This window comes from Lampetra fluviatilis, chromosome 58 (genome assembly GCF_964198595.1).
Source record: "Lampetra fluviatilis chromosome 58, kcLamFluv1.1, whole genome shotgun sequence".
Classification (NCBI taxonomy): Eukaryota; Metazoa; Chordata; class Hyperoartia; order Petromyzontiformes; family Petromyzontidae; genus Lampetra; species Lampetra fluviatilis.
This window is the reverse complement of record NC_136332.1, coordinates 2,082,576-2,097,743: the sequence shown is the minus strand read 5'-3', so window position 1 is coordinate 2,097,743 and position 15,168 is coordinate 2,082,576. Positions and strand designations below refer to the sequence as shown.

Here is a 15,168-nt window from a genome sequence, read left to right as displayed (position 1 = left end):
ACGAGGGGGTGGGTGGCCTGCACCACGTCCCCGGCTGGCCACGTCTGACCAGCGGCGATGTCTACACACCGCTCGAACCACTACACTACCGTGCGGCCTTCATAGGGCGCTAACTCGCTAACAGCACTTGCACCAACAGTTAAAGGCTATACGGGGGATTTTTGTTGTCTTTGTGCACTTTGAATGGGTGCATGCACAAACAGGCAGTGCAAGTTGCTGGATCTGGCTAACCAAAGGATGCTTTGTTCCTGTATGTAAATTTAATTAACTTCTTTGTTGTGTAGGAACGCAAAGTCCCTACGTTGGTTCTGATTAATTATTATTGTTGTTGTTGCTGCGTGAGCTGTTAATCCTCTTAAACACATCAGCACACAAGCCAGCGGACAGATTATCAACTTGGCAGAGATGAACACAATCAAAGGGCTCACAATGGCCATATCGGAGACATTTCAACCAGATCCACTGAAATCCTAGGTTCAATCCCAAGGTCTGGGCCTCTCTCGGGAGGTTTACAATGGCCGTGTCAGGGACACCGAGCCAGAACCACTGAGAACCTGGGTTCAGTCCCAAGGTTTGGGTCTCGGAAGGTTCACAATGGCCTTGTCAGAGACACTGAGTCAGAACCAGTAAGAACCTGGGTTCAATCCCAAGGTTTGAGTCTCTTTCACGAGGTTTACAATGGCCGTGTCAGAGACACTGAGCCAGAACCACTGAGACCCTGGGTTCAATCCCCTGGTCTGGGTCTTTCTCGGGAGGTTCATGATGGCTGTGTCAGAGACACTGAGCCTAAACCACTGAGAACATGGGTTCAATCCCAAGGTCTGGGTCTCTCTCGGGCAGTTCACAATGGCCGTGTTGGTAATGCTGAACCAGCAATTATTACACCATTCGTTCAAGGTTCAGGCTCTTGGGTTTGAGTCCCCCCCCTCATTCTCAGGGAGTTCATAAACGGCTGTGCCAGAGACCCTGAGCCAGTAACACGAAAATCCTGGCGTTGAGCCCCATTGAGTCTGGGTGTCTCCCCACTTTCTCCGATTGGGCTGTGGGACTCCTTTTCCACACATGTCCAGTTGTGAGCACAGGGTAAGAACGTTACATCAACAAACAGTTACAGAAACACGGCGGGAGTGCAAAGTACAAGAAAGGTAATCAAATCACCCAAATACAACACGAAACCATCCCCACCCTACCAGACAAAACCCACTGAGGCATTAAATTGTTTTAAGATGCAACCTGGCCACAAATGACAGCTCAACAAAGTGGCCCATCATTTTGACATTTATAGCAGAAAAATAATCTAAATAATCTCAATGCATGATTCTAAATGTGGAGGGAAAACCGGAGGGAGGACCCAGAGAAAAAAAAAATCCACGCGACCACAGGGAGGGAGACACGCAAACTCCAAATGTACAGCAGGCACTGTCAGGGTTGGGATCGAACCCACGACCTCCTGTATACCAGGCGAGGTAGATAACATCTCACAATTGGCTCCTGAGCCAGAACCACTGAGATGCCGGGTTCAGGGTTCAGGCTCTTGGAGCTGCTGTATTTACCCCTGAAAGTGGTGGTCCTGGTGGGTGGCGGGGGGGGCGGTCAAAATGGCCGTGTCAGGCACGGAGTTAGCCGAGTGGTGGGAGGGGAAGAGGGGGAGTCACTTTTATCAAAGCCTCTCAGCCGAAATTCTCGAGCTAAAATTTCAGGAATGTCCCGGTGAGCTCGCTCGCTCACTCCCTCGTGCGCGTGGGTGGGAGGCGGCGCGCTGCTGCGGAACGGAGCGATTTTTGATTCCCGCTCGTGGGCCACGAACACCGGTCACGATTCTCCGAACCGGTCCTGGGCCTCCCCCTAGGTCGACTCGGCCTCAAACGAGCACCTGCTGATGGCGTGGAGTTAACGTCGCCACTTGGGGGAGACAAAGGCGGCCGCGCTTGGTGCTGGCCATCGAACTCACTCGTGTGCCACAGTGCACGGCCTTCGTAGGCGCTGCTCGCGAACAGCACTTGCCCCGACAGTCTGTTAAGGCTACACGGGGGATCTTTGTCTTTGTGCGCGTGTGCATCAGTGTGGGTGGGGAGCGGTGGCGCAGAAGTCAGCGCTACGTTGCGCTACGATGCGCTACAAACCCGGCGACCCGAGTTCGATTCCCGCTCACGGCCAACACCGGCGACGATTATCTGAACCGGTCCTGGGCCTCCCCTAGGTCGGCTCAGCCTCAAATGAGTACCTGGTGCGGTGTGTAAAGATTAGCAGTGGGGGGGGGTTTGGTGCTGACCACCCACCCCCTCGTGTGCCGTGCCGGCCTTCATAGGTGCTGGGCGAACAGCACTTGCCCCAACAGCCTGTTAAGGCCACACGGGGGATCTTTGTCCTTGTCTTTGTGTGCAGAGCGGTCGTGTAGCCGTCATTGCACTGCGCTACGAAACCGGTGATCCGAGTTCGATTGCCGGCCATAACCAACATCGGTGACGAATATCTGACCTGATCCTGGGCCTCCCCTAGATAGACTCGGCCTCAAATAAGTAAACTGATGCAGTGTGTACACATCAGCATTGGGGAGAAAGGCAGCGGGGGGGGATGGCTGCCTACTGGTCAACCGCGTTATGCTGCTGGCGACCTGGTAGCGGCTGCTCACTCTCTGAACCTGGAGCATGCAGCAGCCTCGTCTCGTTAACACCCCGCGTCCGTCTCGGCCGCGTCTCTCTCCCCCGCGCGTCTTTCTGCGTAACGTGTGATCTTCCATGTGTCTCTCTCCCCCGTGTCTCTCGTCCGCGTGTCTCTCTCCCACGTGTCCCTCTCCAACGCATCTCTCTGTCCGCGTGTCTCTCTCCCCCCGTGTCTCTCTCCCGCGTGTCTCTCTCCCCCCCATGTATCTCTCCCTGCATGTTCCTCTGCGTAACGCTTGATCTCCCCGTGTCTCTCTCCCCCCATGTCTCTCACCCCCCGCCCGTGGCTCTCTCCCCGCGTGTCCCTCTGCGTAACGCTTGTGTCTCCCCGTGTCTCTCTCCCCCCGTGTCTCCCCCCCCCCCCGTGTCTCGCTCCCCCATGTCTCCCCCCCCCCCGTGTCTCTCTCCCCGCGTGTCCCTCTGCGTAACGCTTGATCTTCCCGTGTCTCTCTTCCCCCGTGTCTCCCCCCCTCCGTGTCTCTATCCCCGCGTGTCCCTCTCCCCGCGTGTCCCTCTGCCTAACGCTTGTGTCTCCCCGTGTCTCGCCGTGTCTCCCCAAGGGCGCCGTGAGGCCGCGTCTGTGCCTGGTGCCGCGCGGCCCCAAGGGCTACGGCTTCCACCTGCACGCCGAGAAGGGCCGCGTGGGGCAGTTCGTGCGCTCCGTCGACGCAGACTCGCCCGCACACGCGGCCGGCATCCTCGCACACGATCGCATCGTGCAGGTGGGGGCACCCCCCCCCCCGTAACCCCCACCCCCCCCCCACTACCCCACTCCACCCCCCCTAACCCCCACTCACTCCCCCCACTCCCACTCCCCCACTCCCTCCCCTCCACTCCCTCCCCTCCACTCCACTCCCTCCACTCCCTCCCCTCCACTCCCTCGCCCCCACTCCCTCCTCCCCCTGCCCCCCACTCACTCCCCCCACTCCCTCCTCATTGCCCCCACTCCCTCCACTCTCTCGCCCCCACTACCTCCCCCACTCCTCCCTCCTCCCCCTGCCCCCCCCACTCAATCCCCCCACTCCCTCCTCCCCACTCACTCTCCTCACCCCCCTCATCGCCTCCCCCCCACTCCCCCCTCATTGCCCCCACTCCCCCCTAGCGACGTCACCCGCACCAGGGGGCCCAGTGTGAGTCTATGGGGTTAGTGTGAGTCTATGGGGTCAGTGTGAGTCTATGGGGTCAATGAGTCTATGGGGTCAGTGTGAGTCTATGGGGTCAGTGTGAGTCTATGGGGTCAGTGTGAGTCTATGGGGTCAGTGTGAGTCTATGGGGTCAGTGTGAGTCTATGAGGTCAGTGTGAGTCTATGGGGTCAGTGTGAGTCTATGAGGTCAGTGTGAGTCTATGGGGTGAGTGTGAGTCTATGAGGTCAGTGTGAGTCTATGGGGTCAGTGTGAGTCTATGGGATCAGAGTGAGTCTATGGGGTCAGTGTGAGTCTATGGGGTCAGTGTGAGTCTATGGGGTCAGTGTGAGTCTATGGGGTCAGTGTGAGTCTATGGGGTCAATGAGTCTATAGTATTAGTGTGAGTCTATGGGGTCAGTGTGAGTCTATGGGGTCAGTGTGAGTCTATGGGGTCAGTGTGAGTCTATGGGGTCAATGAGTCTATAGTATTAGTGTGAGTCTATGGGGTCAGTGTGAGTCTATGGGGTCAGTGTGAGTCTATGGGGTCAGTGTGTGTCTATGGGGTCAGTGTGAGTCTATGGGGTCAGTGTGAGTCTATGGGATCAGTGTGAGTCTATGGGGTCATTGTGAGTCTATGGGGTCAGTGTGAATCTATGGGGTCAGTGTGAGTCTATGGGGTCAGTGTGAGTCTATGGGGTCAGTGTGAGTCTATGGGACCATGTGAACCTCTGGATCTTAAAAAGCTAAACTTGACTTTTGACTGACCCTTACCGCCCGGTGCTCGCTCACCTGCATTGGCCTCCGCTGAATATATTTGTGACGAGGTCGCGCTCGTTACACGCAAAGTGCTGCTCGCCACAAACGAATGACAACACATTTGCCGATCTCGTCATGGAGCGTAAACCGCCACGCAAACTCCGCTCACCCCTCGCCTAGCGACGTCCTTCGTGGGCCTCCTTCACAGAGGCCGATCTCGACAAGTTCACTCGGCTCAGCATCTTGCTGTGTTCTCTGGCCCGTGCCGTGGCCGTTTAGCCCCCTCTCTCTCTATCCGCCCAAGCAGCAGCTGCTTGGGCATGCGTTGGCCGGGCACGCGGGCTACGTAACCCAGCCAACGCAGCCTCGCCTGTCGGAAGAGCTCGCCGATGAGACTGTGTCCAAGTCTTTCGAGGATCTGCGAGCTCGTCACACAATCCAGTCTGCTTAAACCCGGGATGGATCGTGGACAGGCCAGCCTGAATGTTTCTAGCCGACGCAGATGTTCCCTTAGAAGGGGTTCACGTATCGCAAGTGTGGTGTTGTAAATAAAGGCGGACAATTTATTTTTACATAACACTTGCCTAGCTAAGCCGAGGAGACGCCGCCCGTCGCTCGTTCGCTCCCTCACTCGCCGCGTCCCTATCCTATTCCTTACTCTCCTTCCTTTTCCTATTTTCTACTCTCCTTGTTCACTCCTCCCGGCTGCCGTGTCTCGCTGTCTCAGCGGGTCGATACCATGGTCGCCCCGGGGGTCAAGCGTGCCGACGTACGGACTACGCTTGCCCCTAGCGACCCTATCCTAGCCTACCCAGGTCCACACAGGACCACTCTCGCCCAAGAATACTCTGACTAGCTTGGCGGGTCCGGCTTCAGCTTCTCTCGTCTTCTGTCTTCATCATACTGACCCTCGGGCTTGTTTTGCTCGTCTTATATATCCTTTGCGACCCCTTCCAGAACATTCTCCAGAAGATCCCTCTATGATTGGCAGATACCGGTCGTTTGAATTCCGGTCCACCTCCCCCCTTGTTTACCCCAATTACCCCAACGGTCATCCTGGCCCTGGCTGCTCTTGACATCCCCACGATGATGCTCACCAACCGCCTCTTCTGGCTACCCAGCGCGGACATACAGCCGCTCTCGAATATGCGCGCGTTGAACCACGACACCAGCACAGGGAGGAGAGGGCGGGAGATGTGGCCGAAAAGACCCTGACGTTCAGACAGGGCGATAAGTCACGCAGCTGTCACGCAGCAGTGTTACACAGGTGACGGAGAGGTAATGCCGTTCAACTGATCTGAAGCGACTAAACTAAACTCGGCTATTTTTATTTTGCCAGTTGAGGCCCACTGCCGAACATTCTAAACGCACGGTGTTGTTGGCAAATGTGGAGGGAAAAAAACGGAGGGCCCGGAGAAAAAATCCATGCTACTGCTGGGAGAGAGAGAGACACGCAAACTCCAAATATAAAGCAGGCGTCAGGTTCGGGATCGAACCCACGACCTCCTGTATACCAGGCGAGGCAGTTAACATCTCCTAGCCACTGTGGCGCCCCTGACACCTCCGCTGCCAAACCGCAAGCTGGTCCCCTGAGCACACTGCCCAGGTATAGGATCTCCACTCCACAACCACTCCACTCTCTCTACAAACCACTCCAATGCCCAGAGAGCTGAATGGGTGGAGCGTTTGATGCCACAACATACCCGGGCAGGTGCTTTGTGACTTCGGGGCCCAGTGGTGTCACGCGGTTGACTGACTGACATCACTGCCCGTTGCACCAGCTCTGCTCCCCATTGTGCCAACAAAGACAAATATCCCCCGTGTAGCCTTAACAGACTGTTTGGGCAAGTGCTGTTCGCGAGTAGCACCGATGAAGGCTGGCATGGCACACAAAGGGGTGGGTGGCCAGCACCACGCCCACACACACAAATAAAACTACCCACAGTTCTAGCTTTAAAGCCGAGTGGCGGTTGCTATTAGCGAGCTTCTATGAATGGTGGCACGTGACGTGTGCACACACACATACAAAGACAAAGATCCCCCATATCGCCTGAACAGACTGTTGGGGCAAGTGCTGTTAGCGAGCACCTATGAAGGCCAGCATGGCACACGAGGGGGTGGGTGGCCATCACCACGCCCGACCACCTTTGTCTCCCCAGTGGCGATGTTTACTACACACCGCACCAGGTACTCATTTGAGGTTGAGTCGACCTAGGGGAGGCCCATAACCGGTTCGAGTAATCGTCACTGGTATTGGCCATGAGCAGTAATCGAACCCGGGTCGCCTGATTCGTAGCGCAGCACGCTAACCACTACACTACACACGCACTCACACATACACACACACACGCGCGCACACACACACGCACATACACACGCACACACGCGTCAATATTTCAATGTAAATGTGAGGCAACGGGGAGGCCGATTCATTCAGCAGGGCTTACGGAATCTTCTGAGTACAACGTCAACCTCCGTGTACTCGGATACAACCAATGGTATATATATCGAGCTTACGTAACTTTAAATGCTGTCTCGCCCCTCACATTTCTGCACTTGCGACATTTCAGTGAGGTTAACAAAGGGTCAAAATACAATAACCCGGTCTCCTGGAGCCGAGTCTCAAGACTCTGAGACCCGGTCTCCTGGAGCCGAGTCTCAAGAACCTGAGACCCGGTCTCCTGGAGCCGAGTCTCAGGACCCTGAGACCCGGTCTCCTGGAGCCGAGTCTCAAGAACCTGAGACCCGGTCTCCTGGAGCCGAGTCTCAAGTTCCTGAGACCCGGTCTCCTGGAGCCGAGATCCATTCAAGTGATTTTGATCCACAAGGTTGAGGGCAGAACTTGCCCGCCCACTTGGCAATACTGAGAGTAACCGACCGCTCGTCGTGACAGTCGACCCAATATTTGTAATTCTCAGAGCTGGAATTTAGCCAAATAATTAAGCGCAGGGTCAAGGTTCAAGCCATCGGTTTTTTTTCACTGCGGTTTTCGTGCTGACGGAGCTGCTCCTCAGCTCCGCGGGGCCTTGCCCGCCGAAATGGCTGAGGCCTGAGTCTGGAGCCTGCAGTGGGACAATGGGTCGGTAGTGATGCGATGTTGGTGCCTTGGCCGTGCCCCGAGGCCTTGAAGCCCCTTCGCTCTTTCTCTCGCGAGGCCTCATCCCTCTGTGTCGCCATCATCGTCGGTGTTATTGTTGTCGACATCATCGTCATCTTCTTCATCATCATCATTTTGGTCGTCGTCATCATCATCATCATTGATGCTATTCTTGTCAACATCATCGTCGTCGTCATCATCATTGTCGTTGTCTTCATCATCATCGTCATCGCCGCTGTTGTCGCGCCGTTAATCGGCGGAGTAAACGGATGCCCCTGGCTAAGTGCGCGCCGCCCGTGCAGGTGAACGGGCAGAGCATCGCGGGCAAGAAGCACTCGCAGGTGGTGGCCCTGGTGAAGGCCAGGAAGGACGACGTCACGCTGCTGCTGGTCGACCGCGTTGCCGACGACTTCTTCGCCAAGTGCGGAGTCGAGCCGACGCCCAGCCACGTAAAAGGTCAGCGCGGTGTGACGCGCGGTGTGACGCGTGGCGTGACACTGTGTGACGCGCCGTGTCACGCGTGGTGGTGATGTGACGCTTGGTGTGACGCGTGGTGGTGGTGTCATGCGTGTTGTGACGTGCTGTGTCACGCGCTGTGTGACACGCGGTGGTGGTGTGATGCGTTGTGTTTCTCATGGTGGTGTGACGCATGGTGTGACGTGCTGTGTGATGCGTGATGGTGTGACGTGTGGTGGTGGTGTGATGCGCTGTGTGACTCGTGCTAGTGGTGTGACGCTTGGTGTGACATGTTGTGTGACACGTGGTGGTGGTGTGACATGTTGTGTGACGCATGGTGGTGGTGTTACTTGCATTGCAGTGCGATGTAATGCAATGCGATGTTGCAGGACACAGCAATGCTATGTCATACAAAACATTGTGTCTACAATGTGTTACATTGTAGACACAATGTGTTACATTGTGTCTACAATGTAACACATTGCAATGTAATAATATGCACTGCAATACAATACAATGGACTACTGCGCATGTCAATGCAGTGCATTGTAGTGTGCGGTAGTGCATTGTAGTGCATTACGTCATGCTCTGTAAATACAATTATCGCATTGCACTGCACTGCAATAAGCTGGGTTCAACAGCAAGCTTGCGTCCATGTGCTTAAACATGCCGAGCCACGTGTGTGCGCGTGTGCATGTGGTGCGTGTGTGCGTGTGTGCATGTGGTGCGTGTGTGTTCATGTGCATGTGGTGCGTGTGGTGCGTGTGTGCGTGTAGTGCGTGTGTGCGTGTGTGCGTGTGTATATGTGTGCATGTGTGCGTGCTTGTGTGCGCGTGTGTGCATGGTTGTGTGCGTGGGTGTGTGCATGCGAGTGCGCGCGTGCATGCGTGCGCGTCCGTGCGTGTGCGTGCGTGGGTGTGTGTGTGGGTGCGTGCGTGTGGTGTGTGTGTGGGTTGTGCGTGTGTATATGCATGTGTGTGCGCGTGTGTGCGTGTGCGTATGCGTGTGCGAGCATGTGCGTGTTTGTGTGCGTGTGTGTGTGCTTGTGTGTATGCGCGTGTGCGTGCGTGTGTGTGTGCGTGTGGTGCGTGTGTGTGTCCGTGCACGTGTGCATCCGTGCGTGTGTGCGCGTGTGTATGTATGTGTGCGTGCCTCGACGCATGAGTTCGACCCCATAACTATGGGCGCTGTTGCCAAGGCTGCTGCCCGCAGCACCACCCTCACCCCCCCACCCCCCGCTGTGCACGAGTGGCCATCGTGAGCCCTCGTGCGGGCGACCGCGTGAGACCGGAGGAGTTTGCTCGGTGGAGCCGACTCGCTGGAGCCGTGTTTGCCAGGCCGTTGGAGGGCTCCTCGTTGTTTGTAGCAAGCGGCGGCAGCGCCGGGCGACCGCGATGGCCGTCGCGGCAAACCGTAGCCAACCGGTCGGCGCAGGCACGCGAACGTGTCAGTTTAACACGTCGTAGGCTTTCGCTACCAATATCATCCATAATAGAGGTTGTTTTGGGTTAGGTCGCGTAAATATATAATTGTGCCGCTAAACCCGCCACCGACTCCAACACAGCCAATTGGCGGGGGTTCGTAAAATGAACGAAACTCCACGCCAACTCGCTCACCGCTTGGGCGCAGCCCGGTCGCGCGTTGGAGAGTTAAAATAACACGCGACACGTGCACTCCGGGTTTACTCCACCGTGTTAAACTCCGCGGGGATCTTTTTGTGTTCGCTCTGCGGTGTACTCACGGGCCTCCCACCCGCGCCGTTAAAGTACTGCACCTTTGGCGGTTTTTTCCCATTTGCAGGTCGCCTGCCCAAACCTCTGTCCAACGGAACATCTGACACCGAGGTACGTCGTCTAACGTTCCCTTTCCTGTGCGCGTCCGCGTATCTTGCACGTCGCTGTGAACGGCGGTGTAGCGGTTAGCGCGCCGCGCTACGAACCCGGACACCCGAGTTCAATTCCAGTCCTGGGCCTCTCCTAGGTCGACTCAGCCTCAAATGAGTGCCTGGTGCGGCGGTCGGGCGTGGTGCTGGCGGTGTTGGTCGTGGTGGTCGTTGCGGTCGTCCGTCCAAGCGCTATCCAAGCTCAAACCCTGCTTGGCTCCCAACGATGTCATTCCGCCCGTTTCCCGCGATTTGCTCATCTGGCCGTGAAGTTTTCTCGCGATGAAAATGAATTCCCGTTGGGAATTCCTGAGAGCGTCGAGCCCAACGCAGCCCACGGCTCCTGAGGCCATCCCTGGCGGAGGTCGCCAGGCTGACAACCAATCGACTCGCGACACTTCGAGAACCTCCTTTACTCATCATCGCCACAATCATCATCAATCTGGATTTGAAGTTCTCGTGACTGCAGGGATCCATAATCTTGGGTTCTTTCGGTAAAGTCACGTGGGTATAAAATAAAATAAATTAAATCACGACGTTTTGGGCGCAACACAAGCGTCCGTCATCAGATGGGACAGCCACAGCAAGAAACAATGGCTGGAGTGGGCCTTACTTGCTTGACAATTGTTTCTTGCTGTGGTTGTCCCACCTGATGACGGGCGCTTGTGTTGCGCCCGGAACGTCGTTATTTAATTTATTTTATTTTCTACCCACGTGACTTTACCGAAAGAACCAAAGAGTACAATCATCATCGTCGTCGTTATTTATTTTCTATGTCTTTGTCAACGGGGAAATCCGCGACAGCTGACATTCCCAGATCCGGTCCACGCAGCTGCAGCAGCAGCAGCAGCAGGGGGCAGCACTTTCCCCACTCGCTCCGCACGAGAAAAGCGGCGTGCGTCTCTGTGGCGTGACGACCGGATTCTCGTTTTTTTATTCTCACAGATGCAATTTGGCCAAAAATAAAAGTGCAGACCCGCGCGCCTTCTTCTTGAGTTTTCGCACAGCTATTGGGGATGGAACCGGAGATCCCGGAGGAAACCCGCCCAGCGCAATGAGAGCGAGCGAGAGAGAATGCGCAAACGCCACTCATTGACACAGAGATCCCCTTCTGCGTAGACGTCGACAGGCTGCTGGGGCAAGTGCTGTTAGCGAGCAGCAGCAGCGGCGCCTAATGATGGCCGGGCACTGTGGCACACGAAGGGCGTTGGGTGGCCAACACCACGCCCGGACCGCCTTTGTCTCCCCATTACTGGTCCTTACACACCATGCCCGGGTACTCCCTTTAAGGCCGAGTCGGCCGACCTTGAGAAGGCCCCAGGCCGGATCGGACACCCGTCGTTTGCTCGCTCGCTCCCGGTCCGTGGAGGCAGAACGTACAAATTCCCGGCAGAAAAGCAGCGTCCCGGTCGTGAGTATAACCCAGCCACGTGTTGCTTTGAGGTTAAAGCAAAAAAATAAGATATATTTTTTTATTTCACCAGGTAATGACCCCTACACTGAGCTACGCAGCTCTTTGTTTCAGAAGCGACCTGGCTATCACAAGTAATAGCTCAACCAAAGTGGGCCGATCATCATTGTGTGGACATTTATAGTAGCCGAATACTCACAACGATTCTAAACGTGGAGGGAAATACCGGAGGACCCGGAGAAAAATCCACGCGACCGCGGGGAGAGATACAGACACACAAACTCCGAAAATACAGCAGGCGTCAGGGTCGGAATCGAACACAGAACCCTCCTGCATGCCAGGCGAGATCGTTAACATCTCCTAGCCACTGTGCCGCGGCGCTGTCACCCTGGTGCTCGGTGATGGATGCCCCTGTTTGGTTTCTGTGCACGCAGGTGGACGGCAAGAGGGAGAGAGAGGAGCACGAGGAGAAGGAGAAGAGGGAGAGAAAGGAGAGTGAGGAGAAGGAGAGAGAGGAGAGAGAGGAGAGGGAGAAGGAGGAGAGGGAGAGGGAGCAGAGGAAAAAAGAGGAGAGGGAGGAGAGGGAGAGGGAGGAGAGGAAGATGGTGAAGAGGGAGGAGAGCGGTGACGATGAAAGTGACCGTGAAGAGGAGCGGGAGGAGAGGGAGAGAAAGGAGAGGCAGGAGAGGGAGGAGAGGGAGGAGAGGAAGGAGAGGCAGGAGATGAAGGAGAGGCAGGAGAGGAAGGAGAGGCAGGAGAGAGAGGAGAGGGAGGAGAGGGAGGCGCAGGAGAGGAGGGGGCGGCAGGCCGAGCCCCCCACAGTGCAGAACTCTGAGCTCTGCCCCCCATTCCCGGGGCCGAGCGGCAGCCCGGGGGGATCCCTGGGGGGATCCCCGGAGGGGTCCCTGGGGGGATCCCTGGGGGGGTCCCTGGGGGGGTCCCCGGCGCTCGCTCTGACGCTGGAGGCTGCGCGGGAACGTGCCCAGGCCAAGAGGAGGAACAAGCGCGCTCCGCCCATGGACTGGAGCAAGAAGAAGGAGCTCTTCAGCAAGTTCTAGGTGGGGGTGGCGGGGGGTGGGGGGCAAGGGGTGGGGGGGGGGACCGCCGTGGGGAATTAGCCGACAGGAAGTCGTGGGGGAAGTACTTTCTGTGGCTAGGGGAAGGGTTTCCACCTGTCCTGGTTTTGCCAGGGATCGTTTTCTCAATATTATTCTTTCCCCCTCCCCTTCCCCACTGGCACACGGCAAGCCGAGCCGGCATGGGGAGCTCCAGGGCTGTTTTTTTCCGTACCAAAGGGGGGGGGTGGATGGGGGTGGCGGCATAATCTGGCTCGGGGCCGAGCGGGGCCAGGGTGCCCTTCGGCTGACGGGCGCGCATCTCCGGACGGGCGGAGAGGCGCGCCGGACTCGGCGACGCCACCAAGCCGGCGACCGCCCCCCACGGCCTCAACTTCTACAGCGGAAACGCAGAGCCAATAGCAGCGCTCGACTCGCGAGTAGCACCTCGGGGCCGGCGCTGGCCCACGGCACGGCCCCCGGCCCCCGGCACGGCCCCCGGTCACGGCCCTCGGTGTGTTTGAGGAGGCGGGCGGCCATGGCCAGGAAATCTTGTCACTCATCCCTTAACCGGAAAAATGAAGTCCCGGTATTTGTGAGTTGCGAAGTAAAATAACGGTGTTGTTGTTGCTGTCGTTGTGTAGTTTGTTGTCCTTTCCACCACCCACCTCCGATTAGCACGGTTGGCTACGTACGGTGCGAAAGAAGTTCAACGTACTTTATTCAGGGCGATCTATTTAACGGTTGCAGTTGTCCGCTCTTCTGGTCTTGAGAGGTTGCCTTCTCCTGTTCGTGATGTGTCCCGTAGGTAGCCCACACCTATCTACAACTGGACCCCGTTCATCCGCTCTGTTTAAAACACACGTGATAATTCACTGTCCCCACAGCATTGCCGCAGTAAAACTCACGGAAAAATTGTTTCGCCCTCGAGGTGGTTTGCGAATCGAGTGCAGGAGTGAAGCTGTAGAAATCTTGGTGGTAGTAACAAGCACGACCTTTGATATATCATCCGCACACCCCAGGATTTTGCGCACGCCCAAGCGACCGTGAGCATCGGCGTGACTGGGCTACGGCGACCCGTCCCACTACTTGGAGTTCGCGCCGAATATTAATGTTAACGATCAATCGCGAGATTGAAAACAAAACGAATGTCGGGCCTCCGAACCTATCGCAACACCCCTGCCAATTCCACGCAGCTCTTACCTTCTCCACGCTTCCGTGCAACGACCCCAGGAACACATTTGAACCCCGGCATGAAGGTCGCCCCGGTCAATACTGCGGTCGCGCTGGATTAAGCTTTAAATGATAACACTGCTACTTGCCATCCTAAACTAAACTGTTTATTATTTTTATTTGTACCAAGTGTAAGGCCCCCACTGAGCCGTGTAGCTCTTTTTCAGAAGCGACCACCTGGCTATCACAAATGATATAATCATCGTAATCATCGCGTGAAAATTCATAGCAGTAGCCAAATAACTCTGAACCCCGGACGTTGATTCTAAATGTGAAGGGGAAAACCGGAGGACCCGCAGAAAAATCCACGCGACTACTCCAAATATACAGCAGCAGGCGTCGGTCAGGATCGAATCCACGACCTCCTGTATACCAGGCGAGGTGGTTAACATCTCCTAGCCACCGTGATGATGATGAGAGAGAGACACGTAAACTACAAATATAAAGCAGGCATCAGGGTCGGGATCGAACCCACAACTTCCTGGATACCAGGCGAGGTAGTTAACATCTCCTAGCCACCGTGATGATGATGAGCGAGAGAGAGACACGTAAACTACAAATATAAAGCAGGCATCAGGGTCGGGATCCAACCCACAACTTCCTGTATATCAGGCGAGGTAGGTAATAGAGATGTATTAAAGACAAGCCCACAACAGTGCGATTGTGGCCATGCAACCCAAACTATCGACCAACATCATAAACCCAACGTGGTCTGCACTCTTTCAACAGGCGAGTAGCGACAGCGGAACGGCACGGGACTCCTCTCTCTCTCTGAAGCCCTCTCCTGGTGGCTAGCAGCAGCAGCGGTGGCAAACCTCCACAGTGGCATCTGTATCTCCTGAACAGCTGAGAATAGGATGTAGGGTGTAATAGGATGTCGAGTGTAATAGGGTGTAAGGATGTAATATGATGTAAGGGTGTAATAGGATGTAAGGATGGTAATGGAATGTAAGGATCTAATCGTATGTAGGATGTAATAGGTTGTAGGGTGTAATAGGGTGTAATGATGTAATAGGATGTAGGGCTGTAATATGATGTAGGGATGTAATATGATGTAAGGGTGTAATATGATGTAAGGATGTAATAGGATAAGGGTGTAATAGGATGTAAGGGTGTAATAGGATGTAGGGATGTAATAGGATGTAGGGATGTAATATTATGTAAGGATGTAATAGGATGTAGGTATGTAATATGATGTAAGGGTGTAATATGATGTAAGGGTATAATAGGATAAGGGTGTAATAGGATGTAAGGATGTAATAGGATGTAGGTATGTAATATGATGTAAGGGTGTAATATGATGTAAGGATGTAATAGGATAAGGGTGTAATATGATGTAAGGGTGTAATTCCATGAGCAGTGTTCGCCCGATGGGCCCAGCGGTCTCCGCGTGGTCTCATCGAGGGCTCGGCAACCTGCAGTGCCGAGGCGGCGAGCGGATTCCCTCCAAAGCGCCGCTCCGTGGCGACATTGCGCGTGGAAGAGATTTT

General features: G+C 55.6%; 1 protein-coding gene across 1 annotated transcript in view; it reads left to right on the top strand.

The window, feature by feature from the left end:
• LOC144950515 (Na(+)/H(+) exchange regulatory cofactor NHE-RF2-like) overlaps positions 1-12,448 on the top strand; it is a 21,711-nt gene extending 9,263 nt beyond the window's left edge. The window contains exons 3-6 of the mRNA XM_078880652.1: positions 3,224-3,385; positions 7,944-8,097; positions 9,898-9,941; positions 11,825-12,448. Of these exons, the coding sequence (XP_078736778.1) occupies positions 3,224-3,385; positions 7,944-8,097; positions 9,898-9,941; positions 11,825-12,448 (984 nt within the window). The remainder of the gene's footprint in view (positions 1-3,223; positions 3,386-7,943; positions 8,098-9,897; positions 9,942-11,824) is intronic.
• Positions 12,449-15,168: the final 2,720 nt, after the last annotated feature.